Here is a 23,911-nt window from a genome sequence, read left to right as displayed (position 1 = left end):
ATATTTAAGAGACGGCCCAGTTGCGTTGTATTAATTAATATTAAATAAAATTAAATGCGCCATACCCTCTTCAAAGTTCAAACTGGGGCTGTCTTCTCTTCTCCTACAAAAGCAGTCCTAATTTTCCTGCAAAAAAATATCCATCCCAAACAGAGAATGGCACCCAAACTCCCGGATTTCTCTCAATCAGTCAAGCTCAAATATGTCAAACTCGGCTACCAGTACCTCGCCAACAATCTTCTCGCCTTCTTCCTCATCCCTGTAATCATCGCCTTGTTCCTCGAATCCCTGCGTTTAAGCCCCGAAGAAATTATCCAATTCTGGGACTCCATGCATTTAACCTCGCTCCACATCATCTGCTCTTTGTTCCTCATAATCTACTCCGCCACTTTCTTCTTCATGTCGCGGCCCCGCACTGTCTACCTGATCGACTACGCGCTTTTCAAGCCCCCGCAGAGCTTGCGAGTTTCATTCGCAGGATTCATGGAGCACGCGCATATAGTGTTGCACAAGGAACCCAAGAGCGTGCATTTTCAGATGAAGATTCTTGAAAGATCTGGGCTTGGGGAAGAGACCTGTTTCCCACCTGCGATGTGTTTTATTCCTCCTTCTCCAAGTATGCGTCGTTCTAGAGAAGAAGCTGAGCTCGTAATCTTTTCTTGCATGGACTCACTTTTCCAGAAAACGGGGATGAGGCCTAGAGATATAGATATATTGATTGTAAACTGCAGTCTTTTCTCCCCTACACCTTCGTTAACAGCTATGGTGATTAACAAGTACAAAATGAGAAGCAATATCAAGAGCTTCAATCTTTCTGGGATGGGGTGTAGTGCAGGTTTAATCTCAATAGATTTAGCCAAAGATCTTCTCCAACAGCATCCCAACTCGAACGCTGTTGTTATTAGTACAGAAATCCTCACTCCCAACTGCTACTTAGGCAAAGAAAGAGCCATGCTCCTCCCTAACTGCCTCTTTCGAATGGGTGGTGCCGCCGTCCTCTTGTCTAACCGGTGGGCTGAGCGCCACCGGTCAAAGTACGTACTCTCCCACGTCGTAAGAACCCACAAAGGAGCAGACGACAAATCCTACAACTGCATACAGCAAGAAGAAGACCCAGAAGGACATGTTGGGATAAAGCTGAACATAGATCTAATGGCCATAGCGGGAGAAGCTCTGAAATCCAATATAACGACAATCGGTCCTCTTGTTCTTCCTGCATCAGAGCAAATTCTCTTTGCCTTTTCACTCCTCAGAAGAAAATTCTTCAACTCGAAATTAAAGCCATATATTCCAGACTTCAAGCAGGCCTTTGAGCACTTCTGCATCCACGCCGGCGGAAGGGCGGTGATCGATGAGTTGCAGAAAAACCTCCAGCTCACGGCGGAGCAAGTGGAGGCTTCAAGAATGACACTACACAGATTTGGAAACACTTCTTCTTCTTCACTTTGGTATGAACTGTCTTACATAGAATCCAAGGGTAGGATGAGGAAAGGTGACCGGGTGTGGCAGATCGGATTCGGGAGTGGATTTAAGTGTAACAGTGCCGTTTGGAAGTGCAATCGGGATATCAAAACGCCGGTGGAGGGGCCGTGGGCTGATTGCATTGATCGGTACCCGGTTCATATCCCAGAAGTTGTCAAGCTCTAGGCATCGTTTTGTATTATCTATTATTATTATTGGCCGATTAATATTGAGAAATAATTCGTTTTCTATTTCTTTAATTTTTATGTGTCCCAGGAAAAATTATTAGTGCCTCGCTCGTCCTTGTTGTCTCGTCAATCTTGGAATTGGTGGCTTATTATTTTTATTATATAATTATAAATTGTTAGATGAATTCTGAAATATTATGCAATTTCCTTCCCACTACAATAATTTGGAACTTTATTTCTCTTTATCCAGTACTCTCATTTAACCTAACGTATAAGTTTTTGGCAACATTAATTATTTCTACATTTACTTCCAACATAATTACAAAGTTTGCATCTTTACCATCATATTGGTATGTAGCTTTAATTGGGCATGCGCGCATTGCAACATCAAATTGCTTGTTTAGCCGCGGATAAATAGGATGGCAACTAATTAAGATCGCATGTGCAAACAAATGAAATTTCAACTCCAATATCCAAATCGGTCAGTGAATGGGGGGGGGGGACTTCAGCCAATTTACTGCTACTCAACCGGCAAATATGTTTCGAACCCAATTTTTTTTCCCAATTATTAATTGTCTCATAAAATGAATTTTGAAATTTTTATGTACTGAATTTATTTCATCCGTTGGATCCATACGGAGTCTCTCAGTTGGGTCGAACAACGAGGTATTTGGTAGAATGAATGCCAAATAAAATGTCAAAACAAATTTTTCACATCTCTTTATAAATTCTTTGATAGGCCATTAATGAATTTTGGGGAAATTTCAAATTGGCCGTTTATATTTTATAAATTCTCTTTTCAATTTTGGTACCTTTTACATTGCGACGGTGTCACGTGATAAGATTAAAACTCAATTTCGACAACATAGAGAATTAACTTGCAAAGCACACATTAAAAAAAATTGCATTTTCGTATACTTTTTCCAAGTTGTCCCTTATTTTCAAACTTTTTAACATATTAGTTAAAGACACGTGCGACGCACGTGAAAATACATTTCTATTATCAATAATTGTTGTTAAATAAATGAGATCAGAAGAGATTAATTTACAAAAAATTATATATTAATGATTTCATGCTATATTAGTCGATAGACAATGAGTCATGCTACATGTGCAACCAAATTTGTACAATAATTCTTACAATTCAAAAAAATCAATACATAAATTTCATTTATTAAAATCTCATTATAAATTAAATATAAAATTTCATTAGATAATAACAAAATCTCACGATATAATTTTTGTAAATATCGCAGTACGATATATTGGTTGTACCTTTAGCATTATCCGTAGGAAATTCAATGTAATATAATTTGTACTACATGTATTTAAAATGAGTGCAAAAGATATTTGTTTAAAAATTTTATGTGTTATAAATCTAAGGTTATTCTTGAATGGAAGGATTTCAAATTCATGGATTTCAATACATTCAAATGTATTTTTGTTATTTTAGATAAGTAACTTCATAAACTTCAAATCCACTCATTTCATGTTTATATAGTAGTATTTCATGTTAATTATGATATTTTTCAAGTCCACCCAATAATAATGTTATTTGAAATTTATTTTACTTTATATAAATAATAATATGTAAATAAGTAACGTGTGGATTCAAGATTTTATATATTGTTTTATTGTTAACAATAAAATTATAATTATAATCCATAAATTTGAAATCAATTTATCCAAATGCAATCTAATAAATTAATAATTGTTGAAAAACATAGTAGTAATAAATATTATAATTTTGTATAAATTAGACATTGGAGAAAATATAATATAAAATTGATATTACAATAGTTATTAAAATTAAATTTGAGAGAAAAAAAAAGTATAATATATAACGTTGCCCACTTATTTTACCACGTATTATTGATTTATGAAAAATAAAAATATAATATAGATAATATATTCTAAACCTTAAATTAATTATTGCGTCAAATGTTTTCTTCTTTTATATTTTCAATTTATATTGCTTTTATTATTTTTTTTTTTTGTCACCAGTTTTTCTACTATGTGAAAAAAAATATTCTCGTCATCTTCATTAGCAAATCTTATGAGAAGAAATGTATATTCTTCTCTATTTGATGCCTCTACAAATCTTCACACAAATTAAGTGTTTTGTAGGAAAAAAAGTTTGTTTCATCAAGCAAATAAAACCAAAGAATTTTGTTATTTTAGTATTCTACAAATTATATTTATTTTTTGTAAATATTTTAACTTAATATACAAGCAAATAAAATCAATGAATTTCGGTTATTCTATCTTCTAGACAATTGACAAAATATGATTTAATTAATATTTTATTATATTTATCAAAAAGTGTTCAACTCTTATTGATATAACATATTTATGCAATATGTTATTTAAATACAAAAATTCAAAATTACGATAACATTTTTTTTATATTTCATACTATATTATTGGAAGTATTAAATTTGTATATATTAATTTTTTTTCTGAGAAACTTCTTGTATATATAACTCATTCGAAAGATTATAGATTTACAAAATAAAACAAATCATATTCGATTTAATATTTTGTGAAAAATATATGTTCACTTCATCTACAAGCAAATAAAAACAAATAAATTTGACCTTTCTGGTTATCAATCATAACTCATAAGGAGAAATATTGGGCAATAATGAATAATTTTTGTAAAGATTTATTCATAATAATTTAAAAAATTACCTTCAAAGATATGTCATTTCAGATTACATAAATCTATAATTGATTTACTTATATCCATCATTTATAAAACACATCTTCGTCAATTGCAAGATCATCAAATAAGTAATTGTTATAGTTTCTGATCTTTACAAATACAGAAAATAGTTAAAATTAGTAAAACTGTATGTATTCAGTCATATATTGTTAAATTTTAATAATAAACTAAGGCTTTGAAAAATATAAGTTGGATTTTTTTATAAAAAAAAATAGATAGAATAAATACTCACGAAATATTTATAAGGTCATCTTTCTTCTATATCCAATAATGCTTTATATCATTTTTGTAAAATGTAATTAACCGTCGAACCTTCTTCATAACACCAACCCACATTATTTAATCATTTGGTTTCATTATTTTAATTCGTCGTTTTAAATTAATTATTCTCAATTAATGCAAAATAGAGGATATTTAATATCATGTCTTTACACAAATTATGGTTTTTGTGGAAAAAATTCGCAATATTTACAACCAAATAAAACAAAAGAATTTTGGTATTTCAATATTGTACAAACTAATTTTATTGGGAAAAAATTATTTTCGCTTCATCTATAAACAAATAAAACCCATGATTTTTTGTATTTCAATATTCTCAAATTAATATTTTGCGGAAAAAAATATGTTCAATTCATCTACAAGAAAATATAAACCAAAGAATTTTGGAGTTTCAATCTTCTTGGCAACTTGACCCTTGCCTAGCATACGTAGATTGATAATCTTGACATCATCATAATAATTGATTTTACAAAAACTTCCTCACCAAATTAAAGATAAATTTCTTGCATATATAAAATCATTCAAAAGAATATAAATCTACAAAATAAAATAAATCACATTCAAACAAATATTTTTGTAAAAAACATTTGTTCACTTCATCTACAAGTAAATAAAAACCAAATAACTTTGACTTTGTCTATGGAGAAGTAGTGTGTATTGCTAATGAATAAATTTTATAAAATTTATTTATCATAATTTTAAAAATTTACATTCAAAGATATATATTTTAATGTTACAAAAACTATAACTGATTTGTCAATATATATCTCTTATAAAAATAATCATTCGTTAATTGCAAGAATCTCTCATAAAATAATTGTTATAGTTTATAGCCTTTAAAAAGAGGAAAATATAGTTAAAATTAATACAAATATATTATTCAATCTTATATCGTTAAATTTTCACAATGAACCAATGCTTTGAACAATATTAGTTGACTTTCTTTTTGATAAAGAAATATAGATAAAATAAATATCAATGAAATATTTATTAGGATTATCTATATTTATATCTGATAATTCTTGTATCATTTCGTAAATGTAATTAAATATCGAACCTTCTTCATGACACCAACCTTGTTAAAACAAAAACAAAATTAGTTTAATTATTTGGCTTCAATAGTTTAATTCTTCTTTTTAAAATAATTAATCTTAATGAACGTAAAATAAAAGATATTTAACATCATATCGTTATACAAATTAAGTTTTCGTGGAAAAAATATTTTCACTTTATTTACAAGAAAATAAAACAAACGAATTTTGTTATTTTAATCTTCTACAAATTAACTTTTTTGTGAAAAAATCTACAAATTAAGTTTTTTGTGAAAAAATTCTTTTTCACTTCATCTATAAGCAAATAAAACCAATATATTTTGGTATTTCAATCTTTTCAAATTAATATTTTTTGTGAAAAAAGTTTGTTCAATTCATCTACAAGAAAAAAAATCAAAAAATTTTAAAGTTTCAGCTTTTTTGGCAATTAGATCATTATCTAACATAAATGTAGTTTGACAATTTTGTCCCTATCATAATAACTGATTTGACAAAAACATCCTCAATTCCTCACTAAATTTTTCCTGTATGTACAAACTAAGGACAAAGTTGACATTACATAATAGAAAAACTTTGACATTGATTCACACTTTTATAATAGAAAATAATAATAATAATAATAATTGTATAGATTTGATCATTATCTAACATAAATGTAGTTTGACAATTTTGTCCTTATCATAATAACTGATTTGACAAAAACATCCTCACTGAATTTTTCCTGTATGTACAAACTAAGGATAAAGTTGACATTACACAATAGAAAAACTTTGACCTTGATTCACATTTTTATAATATGTATGTATTGATTTCGAATGTTTTTATCCTATTGACCAAATTTTCTTGGGGGTGTGTACGCCCATCATCTTCTATATGGTAACGACAACGTATCCATGGACTTAAATATTTGGCAAAAAATACGATGCAATATTACTTTCTAAGTCAAGGGAAAAAAAAAAAAACAGAAGAAGAATAACGACTTTTCCGTGAATTTGAGATGGCAATAATATATAGAAACGATTTGGTGCCACTCCAACCTCCTTTTGGATGATGAATAGATTGAATTTTGAAGTATATATCTGGGTTTATTGAATTGATACTTAAATTAAATTTAGGGGCCCCTCAACTTTCACAAAATCCATAAATTAACTTTTTTATAACAATGGCAAATTTTCTTTTATTTACACCCTTTCAACTCCAACAAGGACAGGGTCATTACTTTTATTGGGAACCATGTGAAATGCCAACCACCAATTTTCCTCACTTATTGCAAGATATCATCTATATTCTGTTCTGAATCCAGCCACGGATTGTCATAAATATCGGACCGGAGGAAATAAATTCTTGCAATTTACCCAATTTTGATGACCATGAGTTTCACTACTCTACTACAATCTACTTCATCCACTTTGTTTTAGGCGGAAAAAAAAGTGCATTATTCAGAATATATTAGACCTAACTCGATTAATTTTTTATTGTTTTTTTTTTCTCTTTCACTCTGGTGAGGTCAAATATTTTCATAACTAAATTTCTTCTAATCTCAACCGTGAATATTGTAATTCTACCTAATAATAGGTTTAATTGAAGTCAGGAAACAAGCCAGATCCATACCAAATACAAAACATAGTAATTAGTTTAATAATAATGCAATAATTTAAAGGGTAGAATGATAGTTGAGATGACGCACCAAACTTTTACCTAACGTGAGATTGGCGACTTTATTAGAAGGCCCCCGACGGCACATGAGTTGATGAAGGAGATGTGAAATGGGCAAGTACTGTGTAACCGGGGGCACAGGATTCATCGCTGCTCATCTCATCAAGTCTTTGCTCGAAAAGGGTCACACCGTTACCACCACCGTGCGCAATCCAGGTTTTCTCCATTCATATTAATTGTTGTTGAGCACGGACATTTGATCTTGAGGACACGGACTGTTTATTTTATTTTGTGATTATGTTCGATTTTTCAAAAAAGAAATTGAAATATACGAAATCCTTTATCTATGACAATATAAAATGGTTCTGGTCATACAAACATTAATTTGCACTCAAATGTTTTAGCTTTGTTTTACATCAGAAAATGTAGACCAAATAAGCTATCTTTGGGAGCTAAATGGAGCGAAGGAGAGGCTCCATATTGTAAAAGCTGATTTGTTGGCGGAGGGAAGCTTCGACGAGGCCGTGGCCAGAGTCGACGGTGTTTTCCACACCGCATCTCCGGTGCTTGTGGCATATGATGATAATGTCAAGGCAAGTTTAAGGAGGGTAGACTGAAAATCTTTATTCATAAGCAATTTACTTGAAGTTATTGTCTCATTCCATATACCTTAAATTAATGTCACATTCATCCATGAACATTGCAGGAAAATTTGATCGATCCATGTTTAAGAGGGACCTTAAATGTTCTAAACTCCTGCAAAAAAACAAGTAGTGTGAAAAGGGTCGTGTTAACCTCGTCCTGTTCTTCCATAAGATATCGATACGACGTTGACCAAGTATCGCCTCTTAACGAATCTCACTGGAGTGATACAGAGTATTGTGAACGATACAATGTAAATAAATCCTATTCTAACTCATTTCCATTTGTCTGCAAACACCACCACAAAATGCACGCAAACTCGAGTGACCAAAAAATAAATCGACGCAATTATAGAAACGATATGGTTTCTTCAAAATCGATCTTACAGTTTAAATTTGTTTGAGACGTGATAATCATTGAACATTATGCGCGCATTTATATATAAAGTCTTATTTGCAGCTGTGGTATGCTTATGCTAAGACTATAGCAGAGAAAGAAGCATGGAAAATGGCTAAGGAAAGTGGTATAGATCTTGTTGTTGTGAACCCTTCATTTGTGGTTGGCCCACTACTTGCACCGCAACCCACTAGTACCTTGGTCATAATATTGGCTATTGTCAAAGGTTGGATTTTTTTATTCTGCTTTTGATTCATTGCAGTTCGTTTTGCTTTTGAAATTGTGCGTTCTGTTTCTTCATAAACGTTAATTTCGACAACTAGATTGCACAATTGATTCAATAATGAAGCTAGTATCGAAAGGAAGGACTTTAACACCCAAATCTAAGAAAGAAAACATTTACTGTAAATTATTTCTTTTTTTTTGTTCGTTCTTTTCTAAATCTTTTGTGCGTGTTACTATTGTTAGGCCTTACTGAAGAGTACCCCAACACAACGGTTGGATTCGTGCACATAGAAGACGTAGTAAATGCGCATATATTGGCCATGGAAGAAAGCAAAGCATCCGGCAGGCTTATATGTTCAAGCTCCGTTGCACATTGGTCAGAAATTATTGGTCTTTTAAGGGCAAGATATCCAAGTTATCCTTGCGTAACCAAGTGAGTCCCTCTGGTGCAAAGATTGAGCGTTATTGGTCTCAAAGATGGATTAGAAATTCAAAAAATTACCTTTTTTTTTCAGATGTAGCAATAAAGAAGGAGATAACAACCCGCATAGCATGGATAGTAGCAAGATTCTCGAATTGGGCCTCCCTGCTTTCAAAACGATAGACCAAATGTTCGATGATTGCATAAAAAGTTTCCAAATCAAGGGATTCCTTTAAAATAGTTTTTGTGCTCTTTTGAAACATGACTGTACCTTGATGCAATACAAAGTCAGTCTATACTAAATTAATTAATTAATCGACGAGAACAGTTAATTTTTCCATTTTTCTATGAATCACCGTGTTGTACACAATAAATCCCGTTGGATCATGTGGATCCCCATAGAAATCACCGTGATGTACACAATAGAGCCGTCGGATCATCTAGAACCCTGATCAAATGGTGGTGTTGTGCACAACATGAACGGCTCCATTTCAACACCCAGAGTGAGGAAAGCTCTCAGAATCTAGGAATCTGTTACATGCGAACCTGATGATCATATATCTATTCAATATTAATTCCAATAGAACATTACATATCAATGCTAGAAATAGAATCTGCGCTTGGATGATAATCTAGTGGTCGCAAAACTGCGAAAAGATGGCTATGGCTATGGCTATGACCTCTGGTAGCAGAATAAAAACTTGAGGGAGACTCGAAATGATACATGCCACAGTCAAAATCTCCTTTAGCAAACAGACTCTTTTACTAGAACAGAACCTCACATGAACTACATAGTTTAGTTTTTTAAAAAAATTTGATGTATAATGAATAATAAGTACCGCAAATAATTTTACTAACTGCAGAACTTAAGGGCATGCTACATTAAGGGGAGTTCCATTTTTAAGAGGTGGTGCTTCATCCACACAAGAAAATTTTTCACCAAAAGCATCGAAATCGAAGTCGAAGTCAAAATCCGGCAGCTCACAAGGCTGATCCGAATCCTTGAATCCAGAAATCGGAAAATCTTCAAAACCAAAATATAAGTCGTCCACTTGTATCCCGAAAATATCGTCAACTACGGTGAGTGAATCAAGATCCAAATCCAAGTTAAACTTTTGATCAATTTGTGCTAAAGCCAGTAATTCTTCATCCATTAGCCCACTAGCCCCTACAGAGAATTCATCAGCTTTCACATTTTCAGACTTGATCTTTATAACCGAATCCGAGACAAAAGAATCTATATCAATCACCAAAGATGGAGATGTGCGGGAAGTGGGCGACATGACGCTGAGGCTAGAGTCCTCAGCCACATTAAGATCTTGCTTCCGATTCTCAGAATCCACGACGGAACAGAGAGTTTTCTTGTAAGCATCATTAGAATTTTTTGTAGAATAAGACTCGGTGCTATTAGCTAAGGCCTCGAACTCCATTCGTTTTGTTTCGTAAGCCCTCGATGCCTCCTCGGCGCTATTGTAAGTCCCCAACCAGACCCTTTTTTGCTGGATTGGGTCACGTATTTCTGCTGCCCATTTTCCCCATTTCCGCTGGCGAACGCCTCTATATTTCCCTGGACTTACTGTTGGCCTGCTAACTTCGGTGGGTACAAGCCACTTGTTTTTGAGATTTTTTTCGCCATTGCTGCTACCCCGAGCCAAACTTTCTGTTTTAGGGGCAATTGATACCCTGCACGCAGCATGAGTTTGGAAACAAATTTCGCGAACAAAACACTTTCTTTTCATTTCAAGGGCCCCCTCATCATCGGAAGAATCAGTAGCATCCGGATCATTACAAACAATTCGGACTTTCCTTATGGGTCTGGAAGATTGAAACCTGTTTTCCTGGCATCTGCTTACAGTTTCTTGATTCATCGGGACAAATATCAGAGGCTTAGGCGTATTTTCTTGCTTCACTACACCACAGAGCCCCATAGCAAGAGTATCCCCGATAACTTAGTAGTCTCGCAAACAGAACAGACCAAATAAATTAAACAGAAACCAGATAATTTTCCCAAAATTCACGGGATTCAAATCAGCGAAGGTTTTCAGTGAGAGGTTCTCTGAAGAGCAAGAAAATATTAAAAAATGATTTATATGATATCCCCTGAAATAAACAACGCCAGAGCAAGTCCTGCAATCAAAACCGAAGAAAAGCCAAAAAAAAAAACAGCCATTAACAACCACCCTTTTCAGATCAACAAACAAAGCGGCCAAACCACACATCAAAACATACACACACGCCAATCAAATCCAAAAATCCTTAGAGGGTTTAAGGGAATAAAAAGAACTGTTTACCTCTTTGGCTTAAAACGCATCGAAACAGTTGGGAAGAAAGGGCTGACACTCTGCTCGATCACAAGGCAGAGAGATCTTGGCATGCACTTAGCAGGAATCGATGAAAAACAGAGCCTCAACACAGCCCCAAAGTTTAAAGCCAGATAAAAACTGTCCGACATAAAATCTCTTGCCTGCTACAGACCTCCTAAATAAACCTCTCCCTTCTCTTCTCAAAACTTTAACAAAGAAAAATAAAACGAGCAAAAAAGAAAAAATGGGCTCAGTAGAAATAAGAAATGTTTTAGAAGAGAAAATGTTTCACAAATACTCACCGACTATAACTTCTCACAAAAGCCACGATCTATCCAAATGGATGGTTGCGATTTTGCCAGAATACAACATAAATAAAACCGACCGTACGAATCACCCAAGAACTTGCAGAAAAGAGAAGATTTTCGCCCTTTTTTTGTAATAATTGATTACTTTATAAAACAACAACTGACTGACCAAGAACCCAAATCTCAATGCGGGGAAAAACACAGGATGGATAAAATATATATCATTCCTTACCTGAACAAATCAATCAGAAAACTTTATATATATATATATATATATATTAAACAGTTAGGGAATACTTTATGTCAACACATACGTTTATTAGTTTAATACGTATTGTTTTTACTGAAATGTATTCATTTTGCAGGGATTGCTGCTGAATAGTAAGTGTGCATATATACAGATTTCTGTGCGTATATTTGGAGTAGGTAATTAAATGCATGATGGGTCGGCATATGGCCATACAATGCATGACTTTTTTATGTCATGCATATCATGACATGCCATTGTTGGTGTGTCTCTCGCGTGTTTATTCCACGACCCAATCGGATTGAGTTTTGCAGAGAGTGGCATTCACGCCAGAGGATGGGGGCTGGCTTTCTAGCATTATAGTGCCAAAAGACAGAATTCCACGAATCCGATTTCCGCAGGCATTTTTTTCCTTATTGTCGGTTTTGGGTCTGGAGTTTGTACTTATTTTTTGTGCTGCCACTGAGATACTTGGTCATCAAGTCCGTGGATGTTTGAAACAATATCTTCGTGTTTTTCAACTTTTTTGGAAAATAATTTTTTTTTATCATTTTTGAAAAAAATATAACACTATATAATCCTCTCGTTTTCCTTTTTCTTATTTTCGATTAGATTTCTGGTCCTCTTTCTTTGGCATTTATATATTTATAAAAGTAAACAACATATATAAGCTTATTTGGTGAATAATAATAAGAAACAAATAATTAACTCGTATATTTGAAACTTTATTATTATCATCAAGATGAAGATAGTAAATGAATAATGATGCTTGACAATGATGAAATTATATCATTGTTGTATTTTTTTTATTGCAATGATAATTGCATTTGATGGATCACTTCGGTTAAAATTATTCCAACATGAACGATAATGATACGTAACATAAATTATGAAAAAAAATTATATGTAAATCGTTAAAAAGAACAAGCAAATTAAATTTATTACAATCCAAACAGTGAATTGATCATTTTTAAGTTGACATGTACTTTTAACTTAGACGTATTAAATAAATTTACGACGAGCTATAAAAATATATAGATTCGAGCTGTTACATTTACAGTATTTCAAAGATATCTTTATGAAATCAATATTTTCTAAATTTATATTAATAGACTTGGAAGATTATTTATTAACAAGAAAGAGATACAAATCACAGTTTAATTTTGATCAATGTGGTGATTTAAGACGTTTCGACAATATATTTTAATAAAAATTCAATAGGAGACTTCTAATTTAAAATGTAGTCCAGGCTCTTGACGTGCCATGCAATTATAATAACCCCGACGAGATAAAATCTTGCATGAATGAGAATGATGGCAAAGTTGTAGATATTTGTACTTCTAAGTGCGATTTGATACATTGATGGGTGTGTGTGTATATATATTTCCCAGGTATCCTTTAGTCAAAATTATTTAATATAAATTGAGATTATGTAATCTAATTGTGAAAGAGTTTATAATATATTGCCATGTGTGTTGTGAATATGCACAAATAGTTTCAGATTTCATGTATGAAAGAAGACATGCAGGCTTCCTTATATAGCATTACTCCGAATAGATTATATTTCTTGAAATCCATAATTTTAATTTCGTCACTTTGTTCTTGCCATTTTCGTACATGCATGTGATAGAATTGGCAGAAGAGGCCTAAACATATTGACAACTTGTATTATTAGCATTTTCATAATCAGCCCCATCGGATTTCGATTCAACGATATGATTGGGGAGAGTACTGTATATATGGAATAAATATCAAATATAATTATTTAACATCATTACCAGCAAGGACCTCAATGGTTAATTACACGTCACTAAAAAACCAAGCAATTAGCAACGAAACTAGAGTAATCGATGTTAATTTTAGCGACTGTTTTTTTAAATCGTCGCTATTTGAATTTGTCCAAGGAATTTATAATACCATGGGCAAATTACCATGATTTTTCTGAAACCGTGGTAAAATAGCTGTGGTTTGACCTAAACCGACGTTTTAGCAAAACATTGTTTGCAACGACGATACGTCATAATTTGTAGTTACTTGTAAAGAGTCGCAAGTACTAGAGTTTGAGAGAATTATACTACATTCTACAACGGTTTGGGTATACTTTTTCCGTCGCAATTTCAAAATTTGAATTGTTTGATGGAATTTTGCTGCGAGTTACATTTTCTTAAAATTCGTGGCAAATAGCTACAATTTTTCTTACCTCTTCGTATTCTTTAGCTGTTTTAGCTTATTCTCTATGTTAAAACGAGTTTTTGTTTTTGTTTTGTTTTGTTTTGTTTTGTTTTTTTCAAATTTCATGCATTTCAGTTGTATTTTAACTTGAGTTTTGTCTTGTTATCGCAAATCTGGTGGTCGAGTTCAATTTTTTAACAACCGGATAATGTATTTTTTTTAATGGTTTTTTGTTAATTATTTTATTATATAATTATTCGTATTATGTATTTTTATTACGTGCTCGTGCTAATCTTAAGTTATATAATTTAATATTTAATATATATCATTATTATTTAATTTGATTTGAACTTTAAGAAATATAAAGATATTTTTTTATTTTGAAAAAATAATTTATTTGTGTATATAAATTAATAAATTGATAACTACTAAATTTTAATGTTGGTTATCCTTATCAATAATAATTTTTTTTTATTATGTTTAGTTTAATGATATTTATACTTATTAATACAAACATTATTAATATCTTGATTATTAACGTTATTATTATTATTATTATCCAATAACGTTATTATTATTATTATCCAATATTTAGTTCAAGTTATGCTTATAAATTAAAACATTAACATATCGTTGATATATATGTTTTTTCCAAAAAAAAATATCAATTAGTTTTTATTTAATTATAACTAAAAATATACTTATTTTTTAATTTATTTATTTTGAAATATTGCTGATATAAATATATATTTAAAAAATTCTTACATTTTTATAAATTAATATCGTATTTTTATTATGCCATCGAATAAAAAATATAGGTGTTATTATTATATTTAATTTAATTTCTACACAATTTATTTTTGAAATATTTCAATTTTTTAAAATTCGGATATTTGTATTATTATTATTATTTTTTTAATTTTCAAATGTGACGTACACATAAATGTGAATTATTAGATACGTTGAGCTCAATTGGCTGGGTGGCCATGCCGTCTATGAAATCTATTATCACGAGTGGATCGGAGTTGGCATAAGACGATCCGATCTCCTACGTAAAAAATACAGACATCAACACACGAAAAATCCAATGTTTGGGTATTAAGTGTAAATTGGTATCCGATGAAAATTATCCAAGACATTATAGGGCCAGTTGGCACGTGGCCTGAGAAGGAGCCCAATCCCAAACCTATTACGAGAATTCTTGCATCTAATTAATGGATAATAATACAAATTGAACTAAATATTACAAGGTCTCTTTGATCAACTTATATAGTACATTCGTATGAATTATCACATGACAACGCCAACCGAACTTAAGTAATCTATTGATGATCACTTACATCACGTGAGGTTGTACGGATCTTGACCACTGAAATCACTTGCCACTGGGACCGTCGACGTATACGGGTGGCCTTGTACGTCGGATTCCATTTTCAAGCTTTTGCGTCGGGCAAAAGTAGTGACCGCCTTCTCACTTTGTGTCACTTCAGTGATATATTAATGCTCAGATTAATCGCTTTTTATATATATTCTATCCAATCAGCCGAATCAGAGGGTGCGTCGCCGAGTTAAACGGGCAATCAACCCATTTTTTGAGTAGTAGATTAATAGAATTTGCTAGGATAAAATATTTGGGCTTTTGGCCCAATTTAAATATTTGGCCCAATGTATTATTAGTCAATAATACATCACACGTCAATTTGTAGAGTGATGTTATGCCTAGACGAAAGGTAATTATAAATATCACATGTATTCGCAGTCAACTCCAATAATTTCATAAAAAGAAAGAATCATGGGCATGTGATGTCATTTTATACATTATATGTGGTTTGTATATGTCCACGTGTTCATATCTTAATATGCGTGTAATATTATATCAAGATTTAAAATGCTAATATAGCAAAACATGAATCATTAGTAGATTAGCTTAATAATTTTAGGATAAGATGAACTCAACCTATATTTTGTCATGAATCCTTGTATGTACGAAGAGAGAAATCTTCTCGAGAAAGAAGAAATCTTGTAGAGATGAAAGTTGCGGGGATGTTGTATGGATGTCCCGGAGAATTCCGAGGTCTAAAACCAAAGAGGGTTAAGGTCACCATACGATTGTGTGGAAACAAAACAAGCACGTAAATGCTATGAAACTTATAGATGACTAGTCACCCGTGTGTTCTTGCTAAACTTGATTTCTTCATTTAATCTCACCAGTAAGTCAGATTCTTCTATTATTTACTTTATTAACATTCGAGTGTATTATACGCAATCATTTTACTTATAGCGGTTAAATTCTACTCGGACAAAATTAAATAATCTAACATCGTATTTTGCTGTTGTAGAGTTGCCTTACCATAAAAGTGTAGTTTCAGTAGGTTTAATTTATGATAAATGAATAGCAAGTTCGTTTGCTATATATAGACAAGACAATTTTTTATTTTTTTATTTTTTACTTTAATTTCGTATTATATGTCTAGAAAAAATATTCTTATATTTTCCAAGCAAGTTGGAACATCGTTTCGCAAATGAAAATCTCGGTAATTCTTTCTCGAAAAAATAAAAAATAAAAAATAAAAAATATCGGTAATCCCAAACACGAGGCAAATAATTGTGTCTGTTAACTTTAGTTGGGCTTTTAGGTCTTTGATTGGCCCAAAGTTGTTAGGGCTTGCTTGTATTGTAACTTATTTAGTTATTCCGAATCTACGATCGATTTTGAAAATCGACGACCGATGGTGAAGTTATGACCATTTCAAGTAACGAAAAATTGTGATAGCTTGAGAGAGAAGAATGAAGATGCCACATAGAGTGCAGATAGTGAATAAGACAGAGAAAATTGATTGGGGCTAATCAACAAATTTATAAAATAAGACATACATATTATTTTTTAAAAAAATTAGGTGGGGCTAGAGCCCAACCTAAGACCCAACGTAGCTCTGCCCTTGGGTGTAGTCATACAAACATTTACGTCACGACGATCGACGACAACCCTTCAGCATTCCACATGAATTTATCAAAGTGGGGATTACATAGATGGTTTTCGTGCTTTATATATAGGTTAACCAGAAGCTGGCTTCCATGTACTTGATCCAATTTTTTCAATTCATATCGATATTCCGGAGAAAACTTCATAAAAAAATCGAACTATTGCTTGATTACTACAGATAATTTTTAAAGCACAATATAAATTAGATTTCAAATAATCTAACCTTTTAGAATGTAAATATGTGGCATTTGATCGATCTCCAATCACCTTATGTTTTAATACAATATATTTAATCGATTATCTCGTACCTCTTATACTATATTTTTATTTTTAAAGTTGTCAGGTCTGGGATATTTTATTATATTTCTATAAAATAAATCGGATATAAATTTAAGTGATTACTAACAAAATTATCTATAAGGTACTGAGAGATCATGAACCAACCAAACCCTGGATAGGTTTTGGCATGCAATTATTTGAACCTTTATTATGTCATCTCCGTATCCCTATCATGCAAAAATACGCACAAACCATTAAAGTGACATCCGATATATGTCACTTTAATCGTGTATATATATATATATATGAAAATTAACTTTCTTTAATTTTCAGAATTTAAAAATGAAAATAATAATGATATCCTCAATAAATTTCTTAAAAAAGATTAGATTTACGGTTAAAATTTATTAAACCATGCACATCAAATAAAAATTTAAAGCTATCACATCTGGCTGAATTTTTTTTTTTAAATAACGTGAATCTCGTTCCAAGACACTTAATAGTGAAATAAACGAATCTCATTTAAATGCTATCCGCTCTACCAAAAAAGGAAAAATTCAAATCACATACGCAATCAATTCTACCACAAAAAATAAACATAAACTAAGACGTGCTTTGGTTGCCCATAAGTTGATAAATAATATGCAGTACTTGGCATGCCGTTCATCAAATTTATTTGTTACCGTAAAAATGCCGCTATAGCTTTCAATCCCAGCTAGTTTACCAAGACAACGACGTTAGATTAACAAATATTCAGGGAAAATAGTAAATTGAGTTATCTAAGTTGTCGTATTTTCTTTCGGCTTTTGCTGGTTTTTAATTTATTTCGTCTCAATTTCCGATGTCACGTCAGCATTTTTCAATACCACATCAATTCTTCGATCTATAAATAAATTGCACGGTCTATTTTTTAATAGTTTTAAATTTTTTATTACACGTTTCTTAAACAGTGGCGAATACAAAATAAATTGAGAAGCAGAAAATTAATGTTTTCAACTTTATTTTCTCATTAAATGGATGACCATTAATTCATACCGCTTTCCGAAATAGATCGAATCCATATTTACTTTCTAATATGATCATTTCAATGTTTTTTTAAACAAAGTTTCTATTTTTCCAATTTCTCTTCACTTCTTATGTAGCATTTTCATAACTTAAACTAATTATTCTAAATATAATTCAAACGATTTATTCTCCAAACATTTTTTTCAAAAATAAAAATAAAAAATCCGGCCAGACGCCAAAAAAATCAAATTTTTTTTTTTTACGATTTTCGAAAAAATATACTTGCTAAAACAATTGGAAACTCATATTTCCCCCCTATACATAAAATCCAAAGATCGAGATAACCGATCAAATCTTGAATTCGTCATGTTTATATATCATTCCCATCTCGTGATCAAAATTGACTTAAATAAAAGGAGGCTAAAAATAAAAAAAAAGAGCCTAATTATTAAGAAACGAAATAGCTAGCACTCCAATTTGGTAAATGGAAAATCCAGAATTTCCTGTTCAGAACTGACATGATGAGATGTCATCTTTGGCAAACACATGTTTTAACTTCATAAGGATTGCGTTATCATGTTCATTCTAATTAATACATGAACATTTATATATCGAGAAAATAATTATAAATTCAGCATTATAATGTTAAAGATTGCATTAGCGAAGTGATTTGCTCGTGTTCAGTCCGAAAGTTTATCTAACACATATATCTATGAGTAGTACTAATTGTGAGTTCTTCTGTCACAATTTTTTTTTTTCATAAATAGCATCGGGTTAAATGAAAAATTATTTATAAAAGTATGGTTGATTTTTTTTAAAATGTTTAAAATTTCATACAAAAACTAAGGGGTTAAATGAATCAAATAGAGGTGAATATGACAAAAAATTTAAATCTCGAATTGGTTCTATTTGATTTCGAGCTCAATTCGAAGCTCGAAAATTTTAAATTATTTTAGCACAAATTCATTTCGAATTCGAGTTCGTCTGAACAAATTCGAACATGTTCGCGAACTAGTCGAACTATTGATGTAAATGATTTTAATGGCAGGACTTTTAAATATTATTTAATTCTTCTCTAGTTTTTTAGATCAAACGAATTACATAAATAATATCCACATTCAGAATGAAATCAACACAGATATTTTGAACTTTAGAAAATATAAGTAATATAAAAAATATTTAATGGTGTATCAATGCATTATTCATATATGTCATGTTGTGGGGACCCGGACGCTAATTCATTCCTTAACCGTCTTTAGGAATAATTCAAACAATTATAATAAACAGGGTCTAAATTTTTTTTTTTTAAAAATACAAGCGGAAAGGTAATGTAATTCAATTCAAATTACATATTAAACATAAATATACAAATCTTGTATTATCTACAAGAATTCAACTAGGTTCAACTATATATCAGTGCTGAATCCTAAGTTGCTTCGAAGCCCGGATCTCCACGCTATCTAGTCCAGCCTCTTTCTCTTCTTGACCCTGATCATATCCCACCTGTTGCCATGCACACATACAAACAAGACAACAGTCGGATAACTCCGGTGAGAATTACATTCTCAGTATAAATCATGTATACATGCAATCATAAAAACAATATAAAAGCATATAACAGATATGTCTAACATGTATTCAGATCAGAATATAAATCCATATCAAGAATAAATCCTATTCTAAACATGTACCATATTCAGGAACATAAATCAATATGTACCATATTCAGGAACATAATCAACATGAATCAATATAACTGTCAATTAGACTCATGACTTCACATTTAAGACTAGACTCAAGCCTAGTCTAGGGATCCCGGTTTCCAGAAGTCGGCATTCCCATATCGACCAACAGTAATAGAAAAAACCGGAACTTTTTTTCCCCTGTTTTGTTTTATTTAAAGCAATATAAATCTCAAATATTCCACCTAGAACCTTTGAAGACTTGATGGCCTAATCTTTCATGGATGGATCGGTCTTCATAAAGCTAAAAGTGACAGTACACACAAGTTCACTGCTTACTGCCTACAAAAATTACACCATGCGTGCCTATAAGTACTGAGCTTTTAAGGACCATTTGGTACCATAAGAAATCAACAAAATATTGCATCAAAATAAGGGAATTATGAAACAGATAATGAGCCGAAATTCCAAAAACAATCAGGGTGGTATCATCACTATGCCATTTATATTTGGTAAGATTGCTTACTCCTCAAGCTTTCATCTAATTGAATTCTTGATTCTTCATTGAGCATCACATATACAGGAAAGACAAACTCACATAAGCCCTAACTGGGAGTTTCAGTTGGTGGGGACAGGTGAGCGTGCGACCAAATGGTCACGAGTTCGATTCTCCCTACCAACACATTCTCTGTTGAGCTTTCGCATGCAACAAACACACACACACACACATATTAAATGGCGGGGGACTGATTGGTGTGCATGTTGTAATTGTGCAGCAAATGAAATATGTGAGAAATTGGCTGTGGTTGGATTTAGTTCAAACATGATAAGCTACTTAACAAGCCAACTACATCTGCCACTCACTAAGGCAGCCAATACTCTCACTAACTTTGGAGGGACTGCAGCCATGACACCGTTGCTCGGAGCCTTCGTCGCTGATGCATTCGCTGGAAGATTTTGGACCATAACAATTGCTTCATTAATATACCAATTAGTTAAGTTTCATTAACCATTTCTTAGGCATTTTATGACAACTAATTCCTACTTAACTTGGTACACGTTTTTACCAATAAGCTATGGAGGTAAGGATGACTGAAAGATTTAATTTCTTTGCATAATTTAGTCTATTTTTAACAGTAACAAACCTATGTTATTTTTAAAAGTATGAAACATTTCACTTTAGGTATACTTACCATGACCTACTCCTAAATGCAAAACTTTTACATTCCTCTTCAGTGTTTTTTAAATATATTTTCTGCATACACGAAAAATCTTGGACATATCTGTACAAGTTTGGAAACCAAATTACTTGATATAGTAGCAGAGCAGGAAGTTATAAGTTCAACACATGCCTTTTAATTTTGACACAGGGAATGATCATATTGACAATGTCAACCATTCTACCCGACTTACGTCCCCCACCTTGCAAAAACGGTGATTCTTGCAAGGAGGCTGATTCCGGGCAACTGGCAATACTCTATTTCTCACTGTTACTAACAGCAGTTGGCTCGGGTGGAATCCGGCCATGTGTCGTCTCGTTCGGGGCAGACCAATTTGATCAAAACGACCCAAAGCAAAAGATGAGAACGTGGAAATTCTTTAACTGGTACTATTTTTGTATGGGGGCATCAATCTTGGTGGCAAATACTGTGATTGTTTATGTTCAGGATAATATTGGGTGGGACTGGGGACTTGGTATCCCTACTGTTGCAATGGCTATTTCAATTGTTGCATTCATATTTGGATACCCTTTATACCGGAAAATGGACCCAGTCGGCAGCCCATTTACGAGGTTGCTGCAGGTGGTTGTAGCGGCGTACCAGAAGAGGAAGGTTGCGATGGTGTCGGATCTTGGTTTGTTGTATGACGATGACGAGATCGATGCTGCTATCTCTCTTGGTGGGAAACTTGTTCGTACAAAAAATATGGAGTGAGTTTTTTGATTACAGTAAATTTTTCAACAATGTTTTTTTGTCAATTTTTTTACCTAATGTTTTTTTGCAAACAATATGGAGTGAGTTATTTGTAAAATTTACTAAATGTTTTTTTAATTTTGTTAACACCGTTATTTTTAATATTTCTAATGCTATTATTATTAATTTATTCTACGATATTATTAGTTTTATTATTCTTAGTTTATTACTACACTCATAATATAATAGATTTATTTTTTCTTTGACAAAAATTTGATTTATTTACTATATGTATAAATTAATAATAACATTTTGTGAAAATAAAGTTTCAAATATTTTAATAATTAAAAATATCATTTGAGAAATTTTAAAAATAGTAAAAAAAAATGGCTGGGTTTTTTGGGAAGCGGGTCTTGGACCCCGTTTTACAATAAAATTTCTTATATTGATATTTTTGTTATTTTTTATTTATTTATTAAAAAACCCTTAATTGTTTTATGTATTGAAATAGTTTTATGAAAACGCTAATTTTATTTTCGAAAAGAACCCTCACCTGAATAGTTTCATAATTTTTGGTTACATTTTACAAAATCCTCAGGTCTTTTTTTAAAATAAAAAACAAAATTTGGAATATTTCGTAGTTTGGTGTTTGTAGCACAAAACGCAAATTATGAAAATGACAGCTTTACAATAAAATTGGCTTTTGAATATAGTTAAACATGAAACTATATTCATATTTCCTTAAAATAATTGAGAACATATGAAGTTATATATTTTTAAAAAGTTACAGAAAATTTAAGTTTAACATAACAAAATCAAATTCAGGTTCTTGGACAAAGCGAGCATTGTAACAGAAGAAGATAACCCCAAAGCCCCCAACCTGTGGAAACTCAGCACCACCCATCGGGTCAAAGAACTCAAATCCCTGATCCGAATGGGTCCCATTTGGGCCGCCGGAATCATCCTCATCACAGCATCAGCACAGCAAAACACATTCTCCCTCCAACAAGCCAAGTCCATGAACAGAAACCTCACAAAAAACTTCCAAATCCCAGCTGCATCCATGTCAGTGTTCACTCAAGTCTCCATGCTAACCACCATAATATTCTACGACCAGTTTTTCGTCCCCTTGACTCGTAAATTCACAGGCCTCGAGCGAGGAATCTCTTTTCTAACCCGTATGGGAATAGGGTTCGGAATCTCGCTGTTAGCGACTCTTGCAGCTGGCTTTATCGAAATCCGACGTAAAAACACCGCTCTAACGAATGGTTTGATCGACAAACCTCAAGTAACAATTCCCATTTCGGTGTTTTGGTTGCTGCCGCAGTATAGTCTCCATGGGATAGCGGAAGCTTTCATGTCCATCGGGCACCTCGAGTTTTTGTATGACCAGGCTCCAGAGAGTATGAGAAGCACAGCAACTGCGTTTTTCTGGCTTTCCATTTCTCTGGGAAGTTACACGAGTACCCTTTTGGTTATTCTTGTGCACAAGTACAGCGAAGGGGCAAATGGGTCAAATTGGTTGCCGGATAATAATCTGAATAGAGGGAAGTTGGAGTACTTTTACTGGTTGATCACACTTCTGCAGCTGGTGAACTTGGTTTACTATGTCTTTTGTGCTAAATTCTACACTTTGAAGCCGCTTCATGTTCGTAAAGAAGAACATGAAAGGGAGACAGAAGATGGGATTGAGATAATTAGCCATATTTAGATAAGGGAAATTAGTTTTTGGAATTAAAGTTTTTCTTAATATGAGATTTTAAGGTATGGAATTCAGGATGAAAGGTAAGTCTTATATTGTCTTTAAAATGATGGCTGAGAACACTATAGTTCTATTTCTTGGAGGGGACGAGTCAACCGGCCTTGAAATAACTATGACAAGGCTTTTGCACAAACAAATCATACGACTATTCTTGAATCTAAACGTATATATTGGAAGGACTTTCAAACTGAAACATAAACATCAATTTTGTA

The 23,911-nt window shown here is 32.3% G+C and overlaps 4 protein-coding genes across 6 annotated transcripts; 3 read left to right on the top strand and 1 right to left on the bottom strand.

Moving 5' to 3' along the window:
- The first annotated feature begins 101 nt into the window (after window positions 1-101).
- LOC142552671 (3-ketoacyl-CoA synthase 5-like) lies at window positions 102-1,844 on the top strand. The gene has a single exon (XM_075662433.1). It carries the CDS (start codon window positions 157-159, stop codon window positions 1,645-1,647), a length of 1,491 nt encoding a protein of 496 aa, XP_075518548.1. The 5' UTR covers window positions 102-156; the 3' UTR covers window positions 1,648-1,844.
- Window positions 1,845-7,359: 5,515 nt separating this feature from the next.
- Window positions 7,360-9,389, top strand: LOC142552670 (tetraketide alpha-pyrone reductase 2-like). 2 transcript variants are annotated; one of them, XM_075662430.1, is made up of 6 exons: window positions 7,360-7,577; window positions 7,782-7,954; window positions 8,068-8,256; window positions 8,463-8,625; window positions 8,868-9,057; window positions 9,140-9,389. In XM_075662430.1, the coding sequence occupies exons 1-6, from the start codon at window positions 7,472-7,474 to the stop codon at window positions 9,279-9,281; spliced, it is 963 nt and encodes a 320-aa protein (XP_075518545.1). In that variant the 5' UTR covers window positions 7,360-7,471; the 3' UTR covers window positions 9,282-9,389. The 2 variants fall into 2 exon arrangements, with proteins under 2 accessions (XP_075518545.1, XP_075518547.1); XM_075662432.1 differs by lacking the exon at window positions 8,068-8,256.
- A 466-nt stretch (window positions 9,390-9,855) lies between these two features.
- On the bottom strand, window positions 9,856-11,989 carry LOC142552669 (ethylene-responsive transcription factor ERF118-like). The gene is made up of 2 exons (XM_075662429.1): window positions 11,337-11,989; window positions 9,856-11,172 (listed from the first exon to the last, which is right to left on the bottom strand). Exon 2 carries the CDS (start codon window positions 10,971-10,973, stop codon window positions 9,912-9,914), a length of 1,062 nt encoding a protein of 353 aa, XP_075518544.1. The 5' UTR covers window positions 10,974-11,172; window positions 11,337-11,989; the 3' UTR covers window positions 9,856-9,911.
- An 8,403-nt stretch (window positions 11,990-20,392) lies between these two features.
- LOC142552667 (protein NRT1/ PTR FAMILY 3.1-like) lies at window positions 20,393-23,781 on the top strand. 2 transcript variants are annotated; one of them, XM_075662428.1, is made up of 5 exons: window positions 20,451-20,536; window positions 20,608-20,659; window positions 20,801-21,018; window positions 21,395-21,954; window positions 22,763-23,781. In XM_075662428.1, the coding sequence occupies exons 3-5, from the start codon at window positions 20,848-20,850 to the stop codon at window positions 23,646-23,648; spliced, it is 1,617 nt and encodes a 538-aa protein (XP_075518543.1). In that variant the 5' UTR covers window positions 20,451-20,536; window positions 20,608-20,659; window positions 20,801-20,847; the 3' UTR covers window positions 23,649-23,781. The 2 variants fall into 2 exon arrangements, with proteins under 2 accessions (XP_075518542.1, XP_075518543.1); XM_075662427.1 differs by lacking the exon at window positions 20,608-20,659 and having other exon boundaries at window positions 20,393-20,536.
- Window positions 23,782-23,911: the final 130 nt, after the last annotated feature.

The sequence above is a fragment of the Primulina tabacum genome, chromosome 8, assembly GCF_025594145.1.
Source record: "Primulina tabacum isolate GXHZ01 chromosome 8, ASM2559414v2, whole genome shotgun sequence".
Taxonomy (NCBI): Eukaryota; Viridiplantae; Streptophyta; class Magnoliopsida; order Lamiales; family Gesneriaceae; genus Primulina; species Primulina tabacum.
This window is presented reverse-complemented; position numbering and strand designations above follow the sequence as displayed.